The 25,269-nt window shown below is 38.2% G+C and overlaps 3 protein-coding genes across 3 annotated transcripts; all 3 read right to left on the reverse strand.

Annotated features, from left to right (window-relative positions):
• Positions 1-1,789: 1,789 nt before the first annotated feature.
• Positions 1,790-4,724, reverse strand: LOC125240060 (zinc finger protein OZF-like). Its single transcript, XM_048147905.1, has one exon. It carries the CDS (start codon positions 4,462-4,464, stop codon positions 2,896-2,898), a length of 1,569 nt encoding a protein of 522 aa, XP_048003862.1. The 5' UTR covers positions 4,465-4,724; the 3' UTR covers positions 1,790-2,895.
• Positions 4,491-12,130, reverse strand: LOC125240069. Its single transcript, XM_048147915.1, has 5 exons — positions 11,919-12,130; positions 10,973-11,114; positions 7,322-7,387; positions 4,713-4,973; positions 4,491-4,519 (listed from the first exon to the last, which is right to left on the reverse strand). Exons 1-5 carry the CDS (start codon positions 12,045-12,047, stop codon positions 4,491-4,493), a joined length of 627 nt encoding a protein of 208 aa, XP_048003872.1. The 5' UTR covers positions 12,048-12,130.
• A 3,926-nt stretch (positions 12,131-16,056) lies between these two features.
• On the reverse strand, positions 16,057-25,044 carry LOC125240070 (cell surface glycoprotein 1-like). Its single transcript, XM_048147916.1, has 7 exons — positions 24,799-25,044; positions 21,521-21,659; positions 20,974-21,006; positions 19,009-19,053; positions 17,817-17,909; positions 16,876-17,481; positions 16,057-16,142 (listed from the first exon to the last, which is right to left on the reverse strand). The coding sequence occupies exons 1-7, from the start codon at positions 24,925-24,927 to the stop codon at positions 16,057-16,059; spliced, it is 1,131 nt and encodes a 376-aa protein (XP_048003873.1). The 5' UTR covers positions 24,928-25,044.
• Between the last annotated feature and the right edge of the window lie 225 nt (positions 25,045-25,269).

Here is a 25,269-nt window from a genome sequence, read left to right on the forward strand (position 1 = left end):
CTTTCAAATGATACCTCTTACATATGGATCCGTAAAATAAGAACTTAAAAATATTGAATGCTTTACTACGGTCAGCGCTCATTTTTATGCGACCGGCGGAGTGACCACTACGAAACAAAATTCGTAATTTAATGGTTATATTATCACTTACCAATAAAACTTATATTTTTAGGAAGCTCATAAATAGTCGCGTAAATTTTATAATGACATCAATTGCGGTAACGTTATTGTTTATTGACTTAGAAGCATTTTTTACCAGTACTTGTGCGATTCATGCTCGATAAAAAACACATATTTTCAAATATTATGTAAACAGCTACCTTTAATACAATAGTTATGTGTAAACAATTATAGTAGGTTTAATTATCTTTCAAACGATACCTCTCACATATGGATCCGTAAAATAAGACCTCAAAAATATTGAATACTTTACTACGGTCAGCGCCCGTTTATGCGACCTGGAGGATAACCCCTACCAAACAAAATTCTTAATTACATGGTTATATATTATCATATACCAATGAAACTTATATTTTTAGAAAGAGCATGAATAGACGCAAAAATTTTATAATAACATCAATTGCGGTAAAGTTATTGTTTATTGAGTTAGACGCATTTTTTACTAGTACTTGTGCAATTCATGCGCGATAAAAAAACACATATTTTCAAATATTTCCTAAATGGTTAATTTTATGAGCATAGTTATTTGAAAACAATTAAAGTAGGTTTAATAAGCTTTCAAATGACACCTCGCACGAACAGATTGGTGCCATAGGACTCGAGATGTGAATAAATATCTATGATGGTCGGTCGCCATCTTCCCCCCCCTTTTTCTCGACCCGTCCCCCCCTCCTTAAACTAAAACAGGTCAATTCGTAATCTGGAGAGAACGAGGAACATATCCATACCTGTTTTAGGTATTTAGAAGAGATGTCGACGAAAATCGTGAAGGAGACGACTTGTGGCCAAATTGGCTCTAGACTACTACACCATATAGCCTTCGAGTGCCCCATAACCAAGTTTAGCGGAAAAAGGGCAGATCTTAAGACACTTTCGACAAATCATCTTCCTCCTTGCGTTATCCCGGCATTTGCCACGGCTCATGGGAGCCTCGGGTCCGCTTTGACAACTAAGACACTTTCGACAAATGCCGTTGAATATCTTAAGTCTAGTTTTTTAATAATTTAAGTAGAGAACAACGTGTACTGTAATACACTTGTAAGAAAACAAAGTTGAGATTTGTTTAATCATTTTGTGTAGTAGTTTCGGCGTCGGGCTGGTAATTTTGTAATAATAAGTGTGATACTGAACTGTTTGACACAATATTTAAAGGGTTTTATCGCAATTATCACTCAAGTTTTTAGGACGCAACTCAAAACTTACATTTAAAACGTGTGCTATACAGGCACAACTCAAAACGGCCGTCGGTTTACATGCGAACAAACTGGCAAGTGGCCGTATTGCAGGAAATCTTCTGACATTTTATGGTCAATTCCATACGGCCACTTGTGAGAAAAAGGCTCTTAAGGACCTTTTTTGCTATGGCTCTCGAAATAAGGTCGTAAATTGAACAATTTTGAATCCAGAAAGTTTTGAGATGTGGCCGTATAGCAGGCACACGGCGACTTAATCTTAATCCTTATATAATAAATCATTATTATTACTATTTATTTGTTATAGCTACATATCGAGCCACGGGCCATCAAATATATGATGCATATGCATATGTATATACATCACCATGCATTTAAGGAATAACTGTCGTGAAATTCACACTGTCTCCCTTAGATTAATTAATAACACCAGATAGTGTATCCGAACATCCAAGTGCGCCATTTTGCAGCACTTGTGTGATTGTATCCAAACGGCCGTCGCGGTACTTTTAGAAACAATCAACCTTTGTAACATTGGTAATAATAGCGGTGGTTTACTCCCCGATCCCTATAATTATGACAGGCTAACCTAGTTTAGGGCTCAGGACACTGTACCAAGGCTATTTGACATTAACTCCATACTTTAAGCAATAACATACATCTCATGTAAAATGTAATAAGCTGACACTTTGATAGAATAGAATAGAATTCATTTATTTAACGTCACAACATAGTACACACAAAAAGAAGGCACGCAAACAAAACATACAATGGACGCTAAACAGGATCCTCACTCAGCAGTCAGCATGATGCCACGGCAACCCGCAGCGCTGGTTCTCTTCTGTGAGGACCTGACTACATCTAGGTTTAATGGCGGCACGTACGCCAACGACACATAAAACAATTAAGAAAAAAACAAAAGAAGAAATAAAATAAACAATCAAAATCAATTATAAAAAAAAACAATAGCCATTACAAAAAAAAACTAACGAATAAAATAACACTTGAGAAGAAACATATTAACATAATTTATAAAGTATTTTGAAGGGTAGGACAACACCAACTGTGATACCTAAATAAAGCATTTTTCTTTTTTCATTTTCAGTACTCAATGTCATGTCGTTCTAAAAACAATTCCCAAAAAAAAATTTGTTTGTGCAGAAAATGGATGATATAACACAACAGATAATAAAAAGAAACCGCCCGATATTACATTCCACGCGAAAGTCTAGGTAGACTTTCATGTGATATTTTTTACGAAATTGTAAATACTAAAATTGAAATTTTATTGATAAATTTTTTTAAACAAAACAATGTCTGACTTAAAAAGTTTTTTATTACAATATTAACCTACCATCCAGTTCACATCCATTTTTACATCTAAATAACCATTAAATGAATACTTTGTTACATGCTTTACATGTGTATGGTTTCATTCCACCGTGGTTTCATTTATGGATATTTAAAGAATGTTTATTGTTACATCAATTACGAAAACAGACTAAACGCTACATTTGCATGCTTACATTCTACTATGTTTTCGTTCATGAATGTGTAACTGTTGTTTAAGAGTGAAATCTTTGTTACATTCCTTACATTTATATGGTTTTATTCCACTATGGATTCTTTCATGAACAACTAAACAACTTTTTCGAGTGAATTCTTTGTTGCAATCTTTACATTTGAATGGTTTTATTCCACTATGGATTCTTTCATGATCAACTAAACTTTTTTTTTCCGTGAATTCTTTGTTACATTCTTTACACTTGTAAGGTTTTACTCGTATTCCACTATGGATTCTTTCATGACGATCTAAACTTTGTTTTTGAGCGAAATCTTTGTTACATTCCTTACATTTATATGGTTTTATTCCACTATGGATTCTTTCATGAACAACTAAACATCTTTTTCGAGTGAATTCTTTGTTGCAATCTTTACATTTGAATGGTTTTATTCCACTATGGATTCTTTCATGATCAACTAAACTTTTTTTTTCCGTGAATTCTTTGTTACATTCTTTACACTTGTAAGGTTTTACTCGTATTCCACTATGGATTCTTTCATGACGATCTAAATGTTGTTTTTGAGCGAAATCTTTGTTACATTCCTTACATTTATATGGTTTTATTCCACTATGGTTTCTTTCATGAACAACTAAACATCTTTTTAGAGCGAATTCTTTGTTGCAATCTTTACATTTGAATGGTTTGATTCCACTATGGATTCTTTCATGATCAACTAAACTTTTTTTTTCTGTGTATTCTTTGTTACATTCTTTACACTTGTATGGTTTTATTCCACTATGGATTCTTTCATGATCATCTAAATATCTGTTTTGAGTGAATGCTTTGTTACATTCCCTATATTTATATGGTTTTATTCCACTATGGATTCTTTCATGACGATCTAAACTTTGTTTTTGAGCGAAATCTTTGTTACATTCCCTACATTTATATGGTTTTATTCCACTATGGATGCTTTCATGAAGATCTAAACTATTTTTTTGAGCGAAATCTTTGTTACATTCCTTACATTTATATGGTTTTATTCTACTATGGATTCTTTCATGAACAACTAAACATCTTTTTAGAGTGAATTCTTTGTTGCAATCTTTACATTTGAATGGTTTTATTCCACTATGGATTCTTTCATGATCAACTAAACTTTTTTTTTCCGTGAATTCTTTGTTACATTCTTTACACTTGTAAGGTTTTACTCGTATTCCACTATGGATTCTTTCATGAACAACTAAATATCTTTTTTGAGTGAATTTTTTGTTACATACTTGACATTTGTATGATTTAATTCCACTATGTTTATTTCCACGGCGGTCTACAGTTATTTTTTTAGTGAATTCTCTGTTACATTTCTTTCTATTATGTGTATCCAAATCTTTTTCAGTTGAAAATCGATTATTGCATTCTTCACAAACGTAGGGTTTGTCTGTAGAGTGCAATCTTAGATGCTTCTTCAGTGACAAGACACTAGGAAATGTTTCTTTACAAGCTCCGCTGTATCTTCCCTCCGGGTGAGTATGTGTTCTGATATGGCGGATTAGAGTAAGTTTTGACGTGCATAGGTGAGCGCACATGTCGCAACAGTAAACTTCGGTAATCGTTACTGGTGTGCGTGTGATATTTTCCTGTCTGTGTGTGTTCAAACTAGAGTCGTGTGTGAGGTGTGTGGGGCGGGTATCGTGTGTGTGGGCTTGTTCTTCGAGTGTGTGAGCGTGGCTCTCGCCGTGTGACGTCACGGGGCACGGCTGGCTCTCGCGGTGTGACGTCACGGGGCACGGCTGGCTCTCGCGGTGTGACGTCACGGGGCACGGCTGGCTCTCGCGGTGTGACGTCACGGAGCTTGGCTCGCGGTGTGACGTCACGCGGCACGGCTGGCTCTCGCGGTGTGACGTCACGCGGCACGGCGGGCTCTCGCGGTGTGACGTCACGGGGCACGGCTGGCTCTCGCGGTGTGACGTCACGGGGCACGGCTGGCTCTCGCGGTGTGCCGTCGGGATGCGGAGGCGCTCGAGCCGCACGGAGCACCCGAACGCGATCTGCTGCCTGGCGCGCAGGGACAGGGGCGCCGCGCTAGCCGAGGACGCTGGAACAACATACAGCCGTCATACACAAGCTACATTTCCAATGCCAAGCAGGGCTGGATGTAGGAAAGGAGGGGCCCATGCCCCGAGCATCAAGTTAAGAGGCCGCCAAATTCAAACTTCGTTAAGTCCAGGGGCGCCAAATTTTTTTTAGTTTTGCCTCTAGAAAAAAGATTAGATCTAGCGATGCGTGCTAGGGGGTGGGAAGTATTATCTTCGGAGAAACAACAAAAATGGTGTAACGTCGTACGATTTTAACCCCCGTCGCAAAAACTACGGGGTGTTATAAGTTTGACGTGTCTGTCCGTCTGTTTGTCTGTCTGTCTGTCTGGTTGTCTGTCTGTCTGTGTATCTGTCTGTGGCATCGTAGCTCCCGAACGGATGGACCGATTTCGATTTAGTTTTTCTTTTGTTTGAAAGCTGAGTTAGTCGGGAGTGTTCTTGCCATGTTTCATGAAAATCGGTCCACTGTGTCGCGGTCGGGGGTTTTTTCAAAATTTTAATTTTGTGGTTAGGTTATTTAAATTTCACTCAAGCGACGCGGCGCAGGCGTCCGCTCCACGCTCCACGTCCCTCGCCGCCCTTCAATCACCACGTTGCGTCCACATCACTTCATCGTGCCAGAATTGCCAGCAGACGAATGAGTTGCTGCGACTATCCTAATTTAGTCAAGAAGCGAGTATTTTACTTACTGATTTTGTTGGACCACCGAAAAAGTCGAGTAGTGAAGGAGAGGCTCATTCGCCTTCAATGGATCCACTCGATCTAATCAACATTTTTGGTGTTCATACTATTTGGCAGTTTGGCGGAGTTTTTGTAGGAGTCATAAGTGTTTCGTCTTACTTAGAAATATTGAAATAAGTTTTTTGCAAAAACTTCATTTTTGGCACAAGCTTTATTGCCGACTGTACCTTTCTTTCAACAGTCATCTACTGCTCTCCGAGACGTTTCTAAAAACCCCTTACTCGATGGGATATGACGTGTCATGACAGAGTTCCTATGACCACCTTTCTGCTCCATCATCAGATCAGCTCCATGATACCATAATAATGCATTGTCACGTGATTTACATGTGTGCAAAATTTCAGCTCAATCGGAAACCGGGAAGTCGGTCTAATTTAGCTTCTACGTTTTGACGCACACTAACATACTAAAAGGCAAGTTGAATAAAAGCTTCTAAAAAGTCTAACTTGCCACGCGATTAACTTACTAACGTAGTCCGAACTAGGCTTAAGGCTGCTTTCGAGAAAAACGTCAAAATAATGTAAAATTGATAGTTTTAGTCGGTGAAATACTACACTTTCCGTTATCTAATAGATACCTATATTTAATTCAAGTTTCAATTAGAGCATCTTATTATCTTGATACTTATAAGACTGGATTTTAGAAAACTTACTTACTAAATTAATTACGATTTTTTCTCTGATGCACGTTTAGGAAAACCCGCGTATAGTGCTGGATTAGTCGATCTTATTTGTAAAATTTGGACAATTTGGAATACTGAAACTGGTAAATTTATAATACGTGTATCCTGTACTACAAACTTCTCAGACTACATTTCTATTATAAGGTTTTGAAAAAGAGTAAACGAGGCTAAGACGAATTAAATTTTTTTCAGAAATTACCTAAAATTAAGTGACAATTTCTTTGAAAATCTACATCACATCGGAGTTATTTTCGTAAAAAATTAATCTGCAACGTTTACTTAAATTGCTTTTATGCTTTAGTGATTATAAATTTCTATTATATATTTTTGGCAATTTTTTTAAAACGAGCCTTCCCCGTCACAATTATTGCCACTTCTGGACATTTTCTCATATTGTGTTAGACCAAGTAGAAAAAGTCCTATAATATGTTATATATTTGTAAACTATTCGGAAAGTTCTTTAATTTGATACCACACACGGTATGATTATGCGCTCGGTTGCGATTTCACTATATTTCACATGAAAGCCCTCCTAAGTCTCTGTTGCTCTGTGATCTATCCTCGGGGGGCTCAATGTCCTACCTGTATTACTTATCCAGTTGATACTATTTATAGTATAAATAAAAATGTAATAAATAAAAAATAAAAAAAAGATTATAGGACATTCTTACGCAGATTGACTGAGGCCCACGGTAAGCTCAAGAAGGCTTGTGTTGTGGGTACTCAGACAACGATATATATAATATATAAATACTTATATACATAGAAAACATCCATGACTCAGGAACAAATATCTGTGCTCATCACACGAATAACTGCCCTTACCGGGATTCGAACCCGGGACCGCGGCGCAGCAGGCAGGGTCACTACCGACTGCATCAGACCGGTCGTCAAATGAATAAAAAAATAATTTAAGATACTTACATACAGAAGACTCGCTGCAAGCATCATCTTCGGGTAGCTCATCGACCAGCTCTTCACAATTCTCTTCTGAAATTATAATGTTTCAGTATTTTTCTGTTTAAACATAGAATTTACAGTAGGTCATATTGATAGGTACAGCAAGTCTATACGCTTGGTAATTGAGAAATACAAATATTTGTGATGTCCTGTGTGTTGCTTGTATTTATTCATTCATTAATTCAATGTAACCATGGTATTTTACAAAGGTGTTGTGTGTGTGTGGATTGAGTGAGCACCTTCCGAAAATAAAAAAAAATATGCTGATCATTTAGTAAAAGTTCTAAAACAATTGTAAAACGAATCTCTGAATTTGTAAAAAGATAAATCAAAAGATACAGCCATTAACATGTGCTCACTCAGTTCTCACAAACTACCAACGAAAACAGTGAATATATTCATTTAACATATAATATTTATATACTAACATTTAGTAAAAAATAGGCCAACCTACCTCTATAAATATTAGATCACCTAGTTACGTATTTAATTTTTTACAAATAGTTTCTTATGCTCACTCAATCCTCACACTTTTGAAAAGCCGAATTTTGATGAAAAGCATAAGATTTAGACCGCTATTATATGTGTATAGTTTAGTAAAAGTGAAATGGGAATTTGTAAAATACAAAACGAACCACTAACGTGTCAGGTTTTTTTATAATAAATTTTTGTAAGTGCTCACTCAGTCCACACGTTTTGAGAAAGTTAAAAATGTAAATATCTTACGATTTGTAGCACCTAAGATACTCGAAAGTACTTCAACATTTAGTAAAAATTTTTACTAAATATCCACCATCTAATATTTTAAATTCGTTGTCTGGTTTTAAAGATATTCAGACATAACTTTTCTCATACAAATGTATCAAGTAGGGTGACCACACTATGTCGGCTCCTGATTTTCCTCACCTTCCCATTGTCATATTGAGATTGGGGAGTTTCGTTCAATTTTGATAATAGTTTATATTAAACTAATACCATATTAATTCTCCATCTGCAAACTGTTTTTAGGTTATGTTCTTGGCCTAGTGATGATGTGTATTGTGTAATTTTTATCGACGTCAGGATAATAACCATATCGACATTCCTGCATTAAAAAGGACATGAATGATAATTGGTAAGAAACAAAGAATATAATACTTCACTAGTAAGAAACCAGAACCTGGTAATCTAATCGTGCTAACAGATGAGCGTACCGGATTTGTAAGTGGGAGCGAGAAAATAATAACTATTTCTCGCTCCCATTTACAAGCTAGCAAGCATCCATATGGATGACCTTGGTGCGGTACGGTGCTCGTACGGTCATGTGTTAGCAGCTTTACAGCGTGCGTAGCCGAATGGCATTACTCCGACGCCAAACGAAAACGAAACGCCGTGCCAGTTAGTCTGGCTCTGTCGCGCCAGTACGCACGAGCGATATAGATGTCGATATGGTTATTATCCTGACGTCGATAAAAATTACACAATACACATCATCGCTAGGCAAAGAACATAACCTAAAAACAGTTTGCAGATGGAGAATTAATATGGTATTAGTTTAATATAAACTGTTATCAAAATTGAACGAAACTCCCCAATCTCAATATGACAATGGGAAGGTGGGGAAAATCAGGAGCCGACATAGTGTAGTCACCCTACTTGATACATTTGTATGAGAAAAGTTATGTCTGAATATCTTTAAAACCAGACAACGAATATAAAATATTAGATGGTGGATATTTAGTAAAAATTTTTACTAAATGTTGAAGTACTTTCGAGTGTCTTAGGTGCTACAAATCGTAAGATATTTACATTTTTAACTTTCTCAAAACGTGTGGACTGAGTGAGCACTTACAAAAATTTATTATAAAAAAACCTGACACGTTAGTGGTTCGTTTTGTATTTTACAAATTCCCATTTCACTTTTACTAAACTATACACATATAATAGCGGTCTAAATATTATGTTTTTCATCAAAATTCGGCTTTTCAAAAGTGTGAGGATTGAGTGAGCATAAGAAACTATTTGTAAAAAATTAAATACGTCACTAGGTGATCTAATATTTATAGAGGTAGGTTGGCCTATTTTTTACTAAATGTTAGTATATAAATATTATATGTTAAATGAATATATTCACTGTTTTCGTTGGTAGTTTGTGAGAACTGAGTGAGCACATGTTAATGGCTGTATCTTTTGATTTATCTTTTTACAAATTCAGAGATTCGTTTTACAATTGTTTTAGAACTTTTACTAAATGATCAGCATATTTTTTTTAATTTTCGGAGGGTGCTCACTCAATCCACACACACACAAAGGTGTTTAATAGATTGTAGGTACAAATGTGGACCCTAGGCGTAGCATTCTTACATATAAATAATACAAAAAAAAGTTTGGTCTCCTACCAAGGAATATTATTATTATTTAATAAGCAGGCAGGCAGTTAAAGAACTGATATAGCCTGTATCCAGTGATCATTGTGACAGTAATCATAGCCGAGTTGTAGATGTGATGTGCTTGTCTAGTCTATTTTTAAACTGATTCACATTTTCTGCTGAGACCACGTCTTCTGGGACTTTGTTCCAAGATCTCACTACTCGATTGCTCAAAAAGTGTTTATAATTGATTCAGTAAGTATATAGGACTTTAATTTGTTTACAAAAGATTTATATTTTTCTTGCTTACTATATTTTGAGGAATTTTATTAAAAATTGTGATTTGTTTCTGAACTAAGGACTGTATCGTTAAGTATAAGGACAAAATAAACTTGGGCTAAATGTTGACATTTGCATAATTTTGTATTATTATGTTCCGAGAGTATGATCTGAAGGTATGATAGCATAATTTGATATAAATTAAAAAAAACGCATTTTTAAGCAACCTTTCGGATTGCCGTAAATTTTTAATGCAAGCAGGATGAGAGAAACAGATAAAAAGCTTAGCCATAGGCCAAAGTCTAAAGACATTCCTGGTGTTTGAACAGTCCCTAAATCAGATCGATTTAAACACTGTATGATAGATAAATTCGACATCAAAGTTGGAGTTTGCATAAGCACCATGCCACATTCTCTCTAAATGGCCGCCATACACAGATCCTAATTTTTATTTTTTTTAAATAACAGTGGCTAGACTATGACCAGATATTCTGCTTTGTGGATCATGTGTAGTTGAGGTTCGCATACAATTTTTTTTCGCAACCGTATTGTCTTGTACGCAGTTTGTGAATTTTCTAGCAGCATTTGTCCGAAATCGTAATTGGTACTCGGGAGGATTAAGTCATTACTGTGTAAACCATATGTTTTACGTCGAGTTTCCAGGACAAAAATGCGTACCTTATTATACGACTTATTAAGCCCATGTCTTGTTATAAGGAAAAATATAATAGCAAATAAATACGGCTACTCAAAGCTGGCTTTATACTTAAGGATACAGTCTTTATGGTATTTATTTTTTTCAAATAGATTAAACTGTTTTTTAAATGAATTAATAAATATTATACTGAGTCTCACGCTAAGCTGCAGAAGAGTTGTGTTAAGGGTACTCAGACAATGAGATATATAAAATACATAGAAAACACCCATGACTCAGGAAATCTCACTCTCAAGATCTGTGCTCATCACTCAAATGATAGAAGGTATTTACCTTTCACACGTAGTCCTCCGTCTAACCTATCCCACAGCTCGGCTTGGCAGTTCTGGACCTGCATCTTGAAGAGGCAAGCCTGCCGTAGCCGTTCCAGGCACACTTCACAGATACCACTCTCGCCATGGGCGGTTGACGTTAACTGCAACCAGTTATTAGGCCATTTTCAGAATAACAAAAATTTACTCACTGTTAGTTTTGTGATGATTTACTTTTTTTACATTCTGAATGTAGATTATCGCTCAAAGTTTATGTAATTAACACAAAAACATTCCATACTAATATTATAAATGGGAAAGTGTGTGTCTGTTTGTTTGTCCGTCTTTCACGGCAAAACGGAGCGACGAATTGACGTGATTTTTAAGTGGATATAGTTGAAGGGATGGAAAGTGACATAGACTACTTTTTGTCTCTTTCCAACGCGAGCGAAGCCGGTAGAAGCTAGTGTTTTTATAGAAATGCTTAATTATCGTCACAAAACTGTCAGTGAGTTAGTTTTTGTTAACAACTTATGCTAATTGGGGGGTCCCAAATTCTCTGAAAATGCTCAAGCCATATAATGTCGCTTACAAGTTAATAATAATAATAAAGACGTTTATTCAAAAGTTTGAACACAGGTCCATTATAAAAGTACACAGGCATGCTTACAAACTAATTGAAAAGGTAAGTGGCTCAGCTAATGTCTGTGCCAGAGGGCCTCGAGGCGCAGCGGCCACAAGGACTGCCAGCAACGGACGCTGTTATTCTGCCACCACCAGATTTATAGCTAGCTAACTAATAACTAACAGTAAAAACATTCACGCGTATTGAATGCGATGAAATAACAGTGTTTTACCTTTTTTCTTACTGCTTACTATTTTATTTATTTTGTGTTTTATACTCTGTAAGATAAAAGTTACAACTCGTTTTAGGCCAGATGAAGTGCTACAGAAGGCGTGTTACTTACTTTTATCACAAAACATTCTTCAATCATGGCCGAATATATTTCCGTTACGCCGAGATGAGTGTACGGTGTGCTCAAATCTTTCGCCGAAGGCCGCTGCAGGCAGCAGTGGCACTGTTTTAAAGATTCCATCGCGATTTTTACTCAAAACACAATTTTACAACGACGCGTAGCCGTCGGTGTCGGTCATGGCTTATATTTTTTCATTTTTTGGTCATGGCTGTCGGGAACTCGGGATTGCTTCATTGCTGTCAAGCTGTCATTCACAGAATAAGGATGCTGTCAATGTCATTGTCAATATAGTGTTGCCAGACGGTCCCAAAAGTCACCATTTTGGTGACTTTTAGCCCTCCTTGGTGACATCGGAGCACAGAATTAAGCTAGGAACATACTACGCGGACGTCCGTCGTAAATCGACCGCGACCGCGACCGATCAGTGTGCACGGAACAAAACATCCAGCGATCCAGATTTCGATCGGACGTCCATGCGCTCAAGGCCACGTCCACGTCCGTCGACCGATAGTTTGCACGGTGAGGTGTATATTCATTGTCCAGATCCCCGTCCGCGGTCGATTTACGACGGACGTCCGCGTAGTGTGTTCCTAGCTTTACAGTTAAACCAGAATGAGTAGTTAGGTCAAAAAGTCTGTCCACATGAGAGGTCATTGTTTGGGCTGGTGTCCCTCTCGCACTTACTGACAATGTCAACATTATTCAGTGACGTCATCACTGTCATACATTGGGGATACCAGTCAATTTTCAAAGTTACTACCAAATCTACTAATACCCATTTGAACATATTTTTTATAGACCGTCAACCAAATCTTGTCACTAGAAAAAGGCGGCAAATTTGAAAAATCGTGGGCTAGCAACACTAGTTTTGAAAATTGGTGGAAATTCGCGTGTCATTTGTATCTTATCTGTGGAAATCTCCACCCTACCAAAAAGAGAAATAACTAGCACATATCCGTCCCTTTTTAATACATTATCTAATTCGTAAGGAAGGAGCGAGCCCCTTGAAAAAAAAAATCTGTGGCTGTTCGACGTACATTGCTGGTTTTTGTTCGTTTCATAGGGATACCATACTTTAGTTTGATGTCACTTGATGTACATTGCTACTGCCAAAATTTGGTTGACAGGCTATAATTATACAAATCATTGATTTATTGGCATCAAAATAATTACATTATTTTCCAATTCTTTGAAATATATCGAAACCCACTTTGAATATAACACTAAAAGAATATAAAAAGTTATAAACTCAGGTAATATACAGATAAAAATACTACTACTATGGTAACCTCATTAACACTGGCCACACGTGCGAGAGGGACTCCAGCCCAAACAATGCCCTCTCATGTGGACCGTTTTCTCTAGTCTTAAGCTAGGAACATACTACGCGGACGTCCGTCGTAAAACGACCGCGACCGCGACCGAACAGTGTGCACGGAACAAAACATCCAGCGAGCCAGATTTCGATCGGACGTCCGAGCGCTCAAGGCCACGTCCGCGTCCGTCGACCGATAGTTTGCACGGTTATGTGTAATGTCATTGTCCAGATTCCCGTCCGCGGTCGATTCACGACGGACGTCCGCGTAGTGTGTTCCTAGCTTGATACGATCACCTTTCTGTCTCAGTGATAAGGTTCAATTTAGTATGGCAAATAATGTGATTCCACAATCTAGTTTAATAATTCTAAATCTATGAGTTATTCAATATTTGTTAACAGTGACACTTGACCATAGATTTAGAATTATTAAACTAGATTGTTTAGTTAGGTCAAAAAGTGTGTCCACATAAGAGGTAATTGTTTGGGCAAGTGTCCCTCTCGCACTTGCTGACAATGTCAACATTATTCAGTGACGTCATCACTGTCATAAATTGGGGATACCAGTCAATTTTCAAAGTTACTACTAAATCTACTAACACCCAATTGAAAGAATTTTTTAATTATACAAATCTTTGATTTACTGGCATCAAAATAATTACATTATTTATTTTCAAATTTTTTGAAATATATCGAAACCCTAGTTTGAATATCACATTAAAATAAAATAAGAAGTTATAAAGTCAGGTAATATACAGATAAAAATACTACTAATATGGGAACCTCATTAACACTGGCAACACGTGCGAGAGGGACACCAGCCCAAACAATGCCCTCTCATGTGGACCGTTTTCGCTAGTCTGATACGATCGACTTTCTGTTTCAGTAGTAAGGTTTAATTTCGTATGGCAAAAAATGTGATTGAGCTGTCCCCTGTAAGGCTCCCCACAGACAGTCTTAAAAATTCATAATCTTAAAAAAAAACTTGTATGCAATCTGACAGTTCAAACTGACACTGACAAGACACTGACAGATCTGTCAGTGTCAATTGCATACAAATTTTTTTTAAGATTATGAATTTTTAAGACTGTCTGTGGGGAGCCTAAAGGTCTTTGCACTTGACAGTTGACAGTCAGACATCTCGGACTGTTTAAGCTAACTTTTTTTTTGGAATGATTTTGTCGTTTTCTTATGTGTATGAAACAACACATGTGACGTCACGAAGCTGTGTCTTGACGTTTGTAACTTACGCTCTTTCTGTTCGAAGTAGTAATAAGAAGGGAATTTCGCATTAAAATAGCAGTTTTTGGGAAAAATAAAAAAATACGTGTATCTTTAAATATTTAGTTCTTTCGAACCAAACAATAAAAAGTAGTAGTCGAAAATATGAAATGTTGTCAATTACTATGAAATACTGAGGAGTGACGTCACGGTCTATTCATTTACTTTGTATCTTTCTCTTTGACTTATTAAACAGAAATCATGTTTAAACATAACTACTGTCCATATTTTTCTTCTAACTAATTATCTTGTGCTTTGTTTCGTGCACTGCATAAAATATTTTATTTAATTATAAGAAACTAGCCGATTATCTTCATAAAGCGCGTGCCTTTCTAAACCTTGACGTTGGTTGATTTTGGGTAGGCTTGTGCCGTTTCGTTGATCGGAGCGCTCCGATCTCGTTCAATCGCTCCCACGAACTAGTTCGCTCTTTTAGGTTTTTTGCTCATTTAGTTCAGCCAGACCAGCGACCACTGCGGTCGGAAAGATCAGAACGAATGGGGCTGAATAGTGTCAAAATGATACGAATAGTCCACAGATAGGAACATTCCGGGCCGAAAGGTTGTAAATAAGTATGATATGAAAACTTGACTTTTTTTGTTGCTCTGCTAAGTAGCTCTCGCTCGGCACAGTCACACACTCGTTCTCGATCCAAACCGTTCGCGCTCGCCGATCCTATACTGAACTAAATGAGCAAAGACTGATTCACAGAGCACGGAAAGATTCAGTTCATTTCGGTCATTGATGGGATTTTATTCCTAACAGTTCATAGTTCGTGAACGACACAAGCCTAACGTTGGCGGAATCATCAACGAGGCATAACACTTAAAAATGATTGAAAATGTTTGACACCCATAGAAAATTTTTATTTCGCGCCTTCTTTTAGTGCCAATATTTGGTTGACCGTCTCCGTCCATATTATCAACTTACTTAAAAAAAACTTTATTATTTCAGAATCAGAGTCAGTCATTTATTTGCTAAAACAAGGTACAAAAGGTCATACATATTCAATTTATAAGAGCTACATGTTTTGTCACAAAGACATGCAAATATTTATAAATGTTGTGTGCATCGCATGCATACTTATATCAAATACTATATAAACTCTAGAGTTAATACGTGCAGCTTCTGACGTTTCCCATACAATGGAGCGGCAACAATTTTACTAGCGCCATCTAGCGGTACGAGTTGTTCAAAGTAGTTTGTCAGATTAAAATAGAAAATGCGATTACTAAACAAAAAATAAAAATGTGTGACTTTTTTAAATTTTATACTGTATGAACTAAACTATTTTGATCAACTCATGCCGCTAGGGGCGCTAGTATAGCATGTTGCCAACTTTAGCACCAAGCTGCACGTATTAACTCGTAGAGTTTACATAGTATTTGCTTATATTACTTCAAAAATGTGTTAAGGTTGTTCAGCTTTGTTTGCTATGGCTGCGTTTATGCTTCGCTAAAGCTGAGTACGTATACGAGCGACAACATATTTCACACGTATATCGACGCCCTTCGTGCATTCTCATATGCCGAGTCAAGTCGTGTTTCCGCCCAAGCTTCTTTTGGCATACTTCACAACTATATGGTTTGCTCTCCTCATCCATATGGCTTGCTTGATGCCTGTTTAATGCGTAGTTTGTCTTGAACTTTTTGCCACAAATCTCGCAACAATATTTCCTCTCTTCAATTATTTTCGGTCTAGAATATCCCGGATGCGTTCTCAAGTGAGAAACCAGATGACTTCTTCCAACAAATTGTTTTTTACATACATCGCAAGTGAAAGGTTTCTCTCCTTTGTGTTTCCTCATATGCACGTCTAAACTACTTTTTTGTGTGAACTGATTTTGACATATGCTACAAGAGTAGCGTTTCTCACCCGTGTGTATTATTTGGTGTCTTTTTAAATTCGTGCTTTGAACAAATGCTTTGTCACATATCTTGCATTTAAACGGTTTCTGTCCTGTGTGTATTCTCATATGTGCACGCAGATCACTTTTCTGGGTAAACTTCTTTTCGCATTTATCGCAGGCGTGGGGCTTGTGTCCCATATGAATCTTTTTATGAATGGTTAAGTAAGTGTGTTTGTTAAATAATAAGTGTGATGACACGCGGCACGGTTGGCTCTCGCGGTGTGACGTCAAGGGGCTTAGCTCGCGGTGTGACGTCACGGGGCACGGCTGGCTCTCGCGGTGTGACGTCACGGGGCACGGCTGGCTCTCGCGGTGTGACGTCACGGGGCACGGCTGGCTCTCGCGGTGTGACGTCACGGGGCACGGCTGGCTCTCGCGGTGTGACGTCACGGGGCACGGCTGACTCTCGCGGTGTGACGTCACGGGGCACGGCTGGCTCTCGCGGTGTGACGTCACGGGGCTTGGCTCGCAGTGTGACGTCACGGGGCTTGGCTCGCGGTGTGACGTCACGGGGCTTGGCTCGCGGTGTGACGTCACGGGGCTTGGCTCGCAGTGTGACGTCACGGGGCTTGGCTCGCGGTGTGACGTCACGGGGCTTGGCTCGCGGTGTGACGTCACGGGGCTTGGCTCGCAGTGTGACGTCACGGGGCTTGGCTCGCAGTGTGACGTCACGGGGCTTGGCTCGCGGTGTGACGTCACGGGGCTTGGCTCGCGGTGTGACGTCACGGGGCTTGGCTCGCAGTGTGACGTCACGGGGCTTGGCTCGCGGTGTGACGTCACGGGGCTTGGCTCGCGGTGTGACGTCACGGGGCTTGGCTCGCGGTGTGACGTCACGGGGCTTGGCTCGCAGTGTGACGTCACGGGGCTTGGCTCGCGGTGTGACGTCACGGGGCTTGGCTCGCGGTGTGACGTCACGGGGCACGGCGGGCTCGCGTGCCGTAATTCGCGGAGGCGCTCGAGCTTCACGGAGCACCCTAGCTTAAGTTGTACCCTCGCGCGGGCAGTCTCAAGGCGCTCCGATGAGTCCGCGTCAGCTGCGCAGGACCATTCTGGATACGAAAAAAAAGAAAAACTTGGTATTCGGTTGGGATGATCAAATCGATAGATTTAATCGGTAAATAAATTGGGAGTAAGGTAGGCGTGCTCCACCGTAGACCGCATCATCACTTACCATCAGGTGTGATCGTGGTAAAACGTCTACCTATTCATACTAAAAAAAACCGGCCAAGAGCGTGTCGGGCCACGCTCATTGTAGGGTTCCGTAGTTTTTCGTATTTTTCTCAAAAACGACTGAACCTATCAAGTTCAAAACAATTTTCCTAGAAAGTCTTAATAAAGTTCTACTTTTGTGATTTTTTCATATTTTTGAAACATAACGACTGACCTGTCTCCGAGAAAACGTCGTCATTCGTCGCGTCGTCACCTATGTCGTTACAGCTTGGTACAGAGTCTTCGGACTTCACAAGAACGTCTTCATCTGAAACTAAAAATAAATCTATACGTCCTAGATCAGAGATCACTGATCTGATACGTATATACAGCGTGCAGCGTATTTTTTCCGCACTAGTTCACTAAGTAGGACATTTGAAAACGCTTCAGTACCAGTTTAGTACATACACGATACAAGTGTGTAAAAAAGGAAGTTGAATTTCCTTTTCGCACGTGTATCGTACGACGTTTTTCAGTACAGATGGCCCTCCGAAGTTTCGACCTGACATATAATGAACCACTTCTCGCACTAGTCCGTAAAAATAACTCCATCTGTACTGAAATGAAATATTATTGACTAAGCGTCAAAGACTATCCAACACTAAAAAGTCAGCACGTATAAGTTAGTCTGTGGTGTCCTAATTGACAGATTAAAGTCGGCGAGTAGGAAATAGTACATTACGACACAAGTGCGTAAAAAGGAAGGCCGAAACGAATGGCGATAAATTAAAACACGACCGAAGGGAGTGTTTTAAATCGACACGAGTTCCGAATTTCCTTTTCGCACGTGTATCGTACGACGTTTTTCAGTACAGATGGTCTAGTCCAGTAAGTATACTGGACTTGTCCTTCTCGGCTTTCACGAGATTCTCATCATGGGGGATGGTGATGTCAACGAGCACGGCCCGGCGTTGCAGTCGATCTATTATCACAATGTCAGGCTAATTGGCTACAATAGTCCTGTCAGTGATAATAGATCGATCCCAATAGAGCGTGGCACGACCATTTTCAAGAACTGGCGCAGGTAAGTACTTGTAGTACGGTACTTCGCGGTCCACAAGGCCGTATTGAAGAGCAAATTTTTCACTTTTCTTAATCAAAGTAAAAATTATATTTCAAAAATATTTTGCGTAATTCAGAATTCTTGGAAGTGTCACTGAACTCATCTAAGGTGAAAAATAGTATAGTTAGTGCGTTTTCACATTATCCGATCCGATATCGGATGTCGGAAGGATTTCTATAGAAAAAATCCAAGATGGCGTCTGTAATGTATGGGATATCGGTCCGACATCCGATATCGGATCGGATAATGTGAAAACGCACTTAGGTGCAGTTCTGTATGGTATTTAGTAGCAATAAAAGCTTACCAGTTTCATCTTTGCTGACATCCTCTAGCTTTTTTACAGGATGACCTAAAATAAAAAAATAAAAAATTTTAGAAAAAAAAACCGCCTTCCTTTGGGGTTCTGGTGATAAATACTTTCAAATGTTGGATTGTTATCAATTCTTCTGTATATTTTTTAATGTTTGTTATTCGATATCTCCGTCATTTCTGAACCTTTGAAATCTGGATGATTCTGAAGTACTTACAGATGAGAATGATTATCAGAACGGAACTCTAACCAGGGGCGGCTCACTCTTCATCAGCAGTTCTACTGCACCAAATGTCACTGTTCTGGACGTAAGTGCATGCTGTTCTTATAAAAATACCAAAGTCACTATAAGTGTGCCGTTCAGATTTGAGGAGTTCCATCCTGACCATCATCAGGAGTTCCACTGTACCAAATGTCACGGTTCCGTACGTAAATGCATGCTGTTCCTTTAAAAACACAAAAATCACCATATGTATGCCTTTCAGATTTGAGGAGTTCCCTCGATTTCTCCAGGATCCCATCATCAGAACTGGGTTCTGAGAAAAATGGGACCAATCTGTATGCATATATATTCAATCAAAAAAAAAATTTTCAAAATCGGTCCAGTAACGACGGAGATATCGAGGAACAAACATTTAAAAAAATAAAAAATAAAAAAATACAGACGAATTAAAACCGAAATAAATTACATATATGAAAGAAAAAGTGACCAAGTCCTCTGATGCCTGAGGCTGGAATCGAACCAGCGTACTTTCCTATCGCGGGAAATGCCTCTTAATCCGCTCGGCCACCCAGCCTAGGCCTCGGCCTCGGCCTAGGGATGGACAGAGGGCGCTACGAGTCCTTGTATAGATTACTCATATGAGAGATAATTTCGACCTCGACAGCTGTGACCTGGGTGGCCGAGCGGATTAAGAGGCATTTTCCGCGGTAGGAAAGTACGCTGGTTCGATTCCAGCCTCAGGCACCAGAGGACTTGGTCACTTTTTCTTTCATATATGTAATTTATTTCGGTTTTAATTTATATACATAGTAGTGTGACTACTTTAAGACAGCACAAGTTGAAATATTTTCAATAGATTATAATTTAACTTGTGTTCATTAGAAATACAGACGAATTGAAAACCCCTTCCTTTGAGATTTGGAAGGCGGTTAAAAAAAACATTATAGGCAAGCGATGAGCTGATGAGTCATATTGAGTGACGTCACGGTCAACTCATTTACTTTATATATTTCTATCCAACTTATTAAATTAATTTTAAAATAACTACAGTCCATGTTTTTAGGGTTCCGTAGTCAACTAGGAACCCTTATAGTTTCGCCATGTCTGTCTGTCCGTCCGTCCGTCCGTCCGTCCGTCCGCGGATAATCTCAGTAACCGTTAGCACTAGAAAGCTGAAATTTGGTACCAATATGTATATCAATCACGCCAACAAAGTGCAAAAATAAAAAATGGAAAAATATGTTTTATTAGGGTAGCCCCCCTACATGTAAAGTGGGGGCTGATATTTTTTTTCGTTCCAACCCCAACGTGTGATATATTGTTGGATAGGTATTTAAAAATGAATAAGGGTTTAGTAAGATCGTTTTTTGATAATATTAATATTTTCGGAAATAATCGCTCCTAAAGGAAAAAATAGTGCGTCCCCCCCCTCTAACTTTTGAACCATATGTTTAAAAAATATGAAAAAAATCACAAAAGTAGAACTTTAAAATACTTTCTAGGAAAATTGTTTTGAACTTGATAGGTTTAGTAGTTTTTTAGAAAACTACGGAACCCTACACTGAGCGTGGCCCGACACGCTCTTGGCCGGTTTTTTCTTTTAATCAACACAAGTCCCTATTAGATGTAGATGTAGCTGTGCCAAGATTGATGTAGTTTTGAGACAAAGATGTGAATTCTTCAAGACTCGTAATGTCAAAATAGGTCTTATACTGTATCAAAGGGCAAACACTCACAGTCATCTTCCTGCTTAGGGGCTGGTTCCACACCTAAAATAAAAATAATAGGTACAGTTCGACGGCTGTGGAGGTAAATGCATGTTTACCATATACTTAAGTTAGTTTTTATACAAAAGTGTGGTTTACCACCCTATTACGGTTGAAGTTCGTTTGAACGTCATGAGACAACAAGGTCGATTTCCCCTTGCAATAATATTATGTCAGTGACAATTGCTCTCTCTATATATGATACTTACGTCATGTCATGTGTCAAGTCTACCTTAGCGATCGTTAGAGCTCGCAGAAACTTTTGAAAAAAGTGGTAGACCACTTTCTTGGCCAACTGTACATTTAACTCTGTTTGTTCTCCTAATAAATAAAAATAAAATATAATTTATTATGTATGGAAACGAAAAAAAAAAAGAAAAAAAACTTTTTTTTTTCGAATTTAACAAAATCGATATACAGAATGGTTGCTGATGATGAGCCTAACTGCGTGTCGAGTTTAACGAAAAGCAATAAAAACATGGTGTATATCACATTTTCGGTACAATCTATAGATAACCTGTTTCTATCTCAGTGTGTTGTATCTGTGCCAGTAGCTCCGCCTCACTGCAAAGCACCTGCAGTTTGAAGTGGCTCGCGTCTCGCAAGCGGCTAGCACACGTCACGCAGATACCACAGGAACCATGTGCCAGGGTCAACTGCAAACATTATATACATTGGCATTATAGCATTGACAAACGCTCTGCCCCAGTCGGTAGGGTCCCTGCCTGCTGAGCCGCTGTCCTGGATTCAGGCCGGCAACAGACAGTCTTAAAAAGTCATAATCTTAAAAAAAATTTGTATGCAAATTGACAGTTCAAACTGACGCTGACAGATCTGTCAGTTTGCATACAATTTTTTTTTAAGATTATGAATTTTTAAGACTGTTGTTGCCGGCCTCAAATAAATGTTTATTCAGCAAGCCATAAGGGCTCTTTTACACCTCAATAGGCACAATACATGAAATATACAATTAAACATACATTTACATTATATGAAGAACATTCATACATACAACAGCCAATACCTGGGTAAACTCTCCATTTATAATAATCTTCAAAATAAATAAAAATAACAATCCCGATTTACAAATCCTGAATTCCAGTTGTCATATTTGTGAGATGAGAACAGATGTTGATCCTGAGTCATGGATGTTTTCTACGCATATAAATGGCTAAATAAATGTATTGTGGCCTAAAATACAAAATGGTTGACCCAAGTGTAGGCGAGCATTTCTTTTTTTTTGCCTATAGAAGAATTTTGATTGTTCTAGAGAATTTTAGGTCAATTGTACTCAGAATCACAAGTACTTTCAATCTCACTGGGAGACAAAAAGTGTCCCAGAATTTCCATACATTTTTGTTACTTTCCTCTTTTGTTACCCCATAAAACATGTAGGGAAAATGGTAACAAAATAAGAAAAAAAATGTATGGGACAATTGTTTTAACTACTAGGATTGAAAAAGCTAGTAATTCTGAGTAGAAATATTTTTTTTTTTAAATCACTTCATAAAAGTGGCAAAAAAAAAGAAATGCTCAGTAGCAGGGGGAAATTAGCTAAAATTACGGCATAATTAATGGAAGGTTTTTTAAAATTGAAATATGTACGTTATAGACCGAAGTTATTTTTCATCAACCCTCCCCACTCCTTCCTCCTCTGCGTCACCCCTCTACCCTCCCTTAAAGTGCCGAAAATGCTGTTTTTCTCGATTTCTGACAAAACTGTTGAAGATACAGAAAAAGCGCGTAGGAACGAAGTAATCCCTAATAAATTTACTACAAATCATTCATTAACACTTTGGTTCTAGCACTTATAGTTTACGCGTGATCCGTCACGAAAGTTGGTCCTTTGCTGCAATCTTCTTTAGTGAATGTTAAGTTTTCGCCCAAAATGCATACGAAATCGTCGAAATTTGTTTGATATAACTAAAATATTGTAACTCATGACTAAAATAAAATTAAGGGGGAAAAATCACTACCATGGGTGGAATTTCCAATATGTCTTGGAATTCCAGTAACTATTTAAGACGTAATATTTTCACGGTAGTAGTCGCTAGGAGTACCATTGATCTATATAGTGTATCTATGACTGGGGATGAGCTTTTGGTAGCTGTTGGTAGAGCCCTGGAGTGAGTTCAAGTCCCACCCATGGTAGTGATTTTTCCCCCTGAAATTCATTTTCAGTTTATAATATTTTAGTAATATCAAACATATTTCGTAAGCAATTTGGGAGAAAACTTAACATTCACTAAAGAAAATTGCAGTAAAGGACCAACTTTTGTGATGGATCACGCGAAATCTATAAGTGCTAGAACCAAAGTGTCAATGAACGATTTGTAGTAAATTTATCAAGGATTACTTTTTTCCTACACGCTTTTTCTGTATCTACAACGGTTTTGTCAGAAATTCGGCTAATTAAGGGGGGGAAGAGGGGTGACGCAGAGGGGGGAGGGATGGGGAGGGTTGATGAAAAATAACTTCGGCCTGTAATGTACATATCCCAATCAAAAAAAATCTTCCATTAATTATGCCAACATTTTCATACATAACTTTCCAGAAGCAACGGACTACAGGTAATGGAACTATATACTGCCTTACCTATATAATGCCTAGTCGCTATGGATGCCGCTGCCAGCGCGCGTCCATTTTTTTATGTACATATATTTTTTCTGTCTTTCATTTTGCACGCTTTGTAAATTACATGTGTAAATAGCCTTTATTTGTAAATATCCAGTGCTTTTTCGGTTTATGTATATAATTTGGTGTGTATACACTGCATATATAACGTTTTTAGTGTTTTATTTACTGTCGGCGGCCCGATCACCTACACCAAGGTACGATCAACCAATTTGTATCTTAGGCACAGTATAAAGCAGTAATAACTCTTCTTACAAACTTCACGCCGCGCGGTGTGTCGAAAAACTACCCTCGCATGCAGCGAAAACATGCGAAACTGGTAAATATTGGGCTGGACAGTCGGGGCCGCGTTTGCGCGCTGTTTTGATGTGTGTGTGAAAATGACGTCAGTGCTGAGGATATTTCGTTACTGTAGTGTTTATGGATGTATGGAGAACAGTTCTAAAAATCCGGATATCACATTCTTCACAATTACTAGGATTCCAGGAAAGTAAGTGTTTGTTTGTTATTTTTGCAGTGTTAGGTAAAAGTGAGATTTAAAGCTATAATGATACATTAAAATCAATAAGGATTTACCTGTAATGACATTAATTACATTGCAACCAAATACTTGTTTTTTATTTAAGTAGGTAGATGCTGCAATCTATCTATCTCGAAATATTGTGGAACCATCTATTCAGACATTTTATGTAAATACTATTATGTCAATATTTAAGAAATAAACACATACTTACTTGAATGGTACGTGGTAGAAAGTGCGTTTCTTTTTTAAATAATATCTAAGTATAACATATAAATTACCACATAGGTGAAGTGAAAAGCCCTCCCCGTAAATATCTCATTTTGCTCCCTTGTTACACAATCTAGTATTGCGCGTATGAGACTTATTATGAATAATATTTTTTTGTGTATTCAATATTGACTGGTGTGGTATTGTTATACTAATACTTACAGTTACCTAATAGTACCTATTAGATAACAACAACTTACTTTGTACGAAGTTGATTAACTTTATAGTAATTTTGTTCAACCCTGCGTGACCTTGCGCAGTAGAGACCGCCCGCATCGACCTGCCGGAGATTAACTACTGAATATTCCTTATACTGTGTCTTAGGCCACTATAGACGTAGAATTACCAATCAATATAGATGTAGAATTTACCTGTACACCAAAGCAATCCTTGAGCATGTCGGCATACACCACAGTTTTCCCAAGAAGTGAGTACGTCTTCGTGAGGTCCCTGTCCGGTGCACCTTGGTCGCAAAAGCGACAAGACTGCATCCTGACCATCGAATGTAAAGTAATAGACGACTTTCAATCAATTTATTTTGTCTTTTCCATTAGATTCTGCCATTATCTTTGATTGATCCGGTAAAATCAATACATAAATATTAGTGAACCATAGATTTAGAGATGTGTAACAATGACAGCATCCTTATTCTGTGAATGACAGGACAGGACCAAAGATGACAGGCATATGACAGGACAAGTGAAGTGAAAGCATCAAAGATCTTTACAGGGGACAGAGCAATCACATTTTTTGCTATACGAAATTGAACCTTATCACTGAAACAGAAAGTCGATCGTATCAGACTAATGAAAACGGTCCACATGAGAGGGCATTGTTTGGGC

This window comes from Leguminivora glycinivorella, chromosome 26 (assembly GCF_023078275.1).
Source record: "Leguminivora glycinivorella isolate SPB_JAAS2020 chromosome 26, LegGlyc_1.1, whole genome shotgun sequence".
Taxonomy (NCBI): domain Eukaryota; kingdom Metazoa; phylum Arthropoda; class Insecta; order Lepidoptera; family Tortricidae; genus Leguminivora; species Leguminivora glycinivorella.

What these genes read in the sequence shown, in the direction of transcription:
- LOC125240060 (XM_048147905.1), bottom strand. Translation starts at nt 4,464, where the DNA reads ATGTGCGCTCACCTATGCACGTCAAAACTTACTCTAATCCGCCATATC.
- LOC125240069 (XM_048147915.1), bottom strand. Translation starts at nt 12,047, where the DNA reads ATGGAATCTTTAAAACAGTGCCACTGCTGCCTGCAGCGGCCTTCGGCG. An exon ending in CGGAGGACTACGTGTGAAAG is followed by an intron (nt 7,388 to 10,972) that starts GTAAATACCTTC and finishes TTATAATTTCAG; the next exon opens with AAGAGAATTGTGAAGAGCTG. An exon ending in AAGCTCCGTGACGTCACACC is followed by an intron (nt 4,520 to 4,712) that starts GCGAGAGCCAGC and finishes GAACACACACAG; the next exon opens with ACAGGAAAATATCACACGCA.
- LOC125240070 (XM_048147916.1), bottom strand. Translation starts at nt 24,927, where the DNA reads ATGGTCAGGATGCAGTCTTGTCGCTTTTGCGACCAAGGTGCACCGGAC. An exon ending in ACACACTGAGATAGAAACAG is followed by an intron (nt 21,007 to 21,520) that starts GTTATCTATAGA and finishes TTTTTATTTTAG; the next exon opens with GTGTGGAACCAGCCCCTAAG. An exon ending in CGACGTTTTCTCGGAGACAG is followed by an intron (nt 17,482 to 17,816) that starts GTCAGTCGTTAT and finishes TTTCGTATCCAG; the next exon opens with AATGGTCCTGCGCAGCTGAC.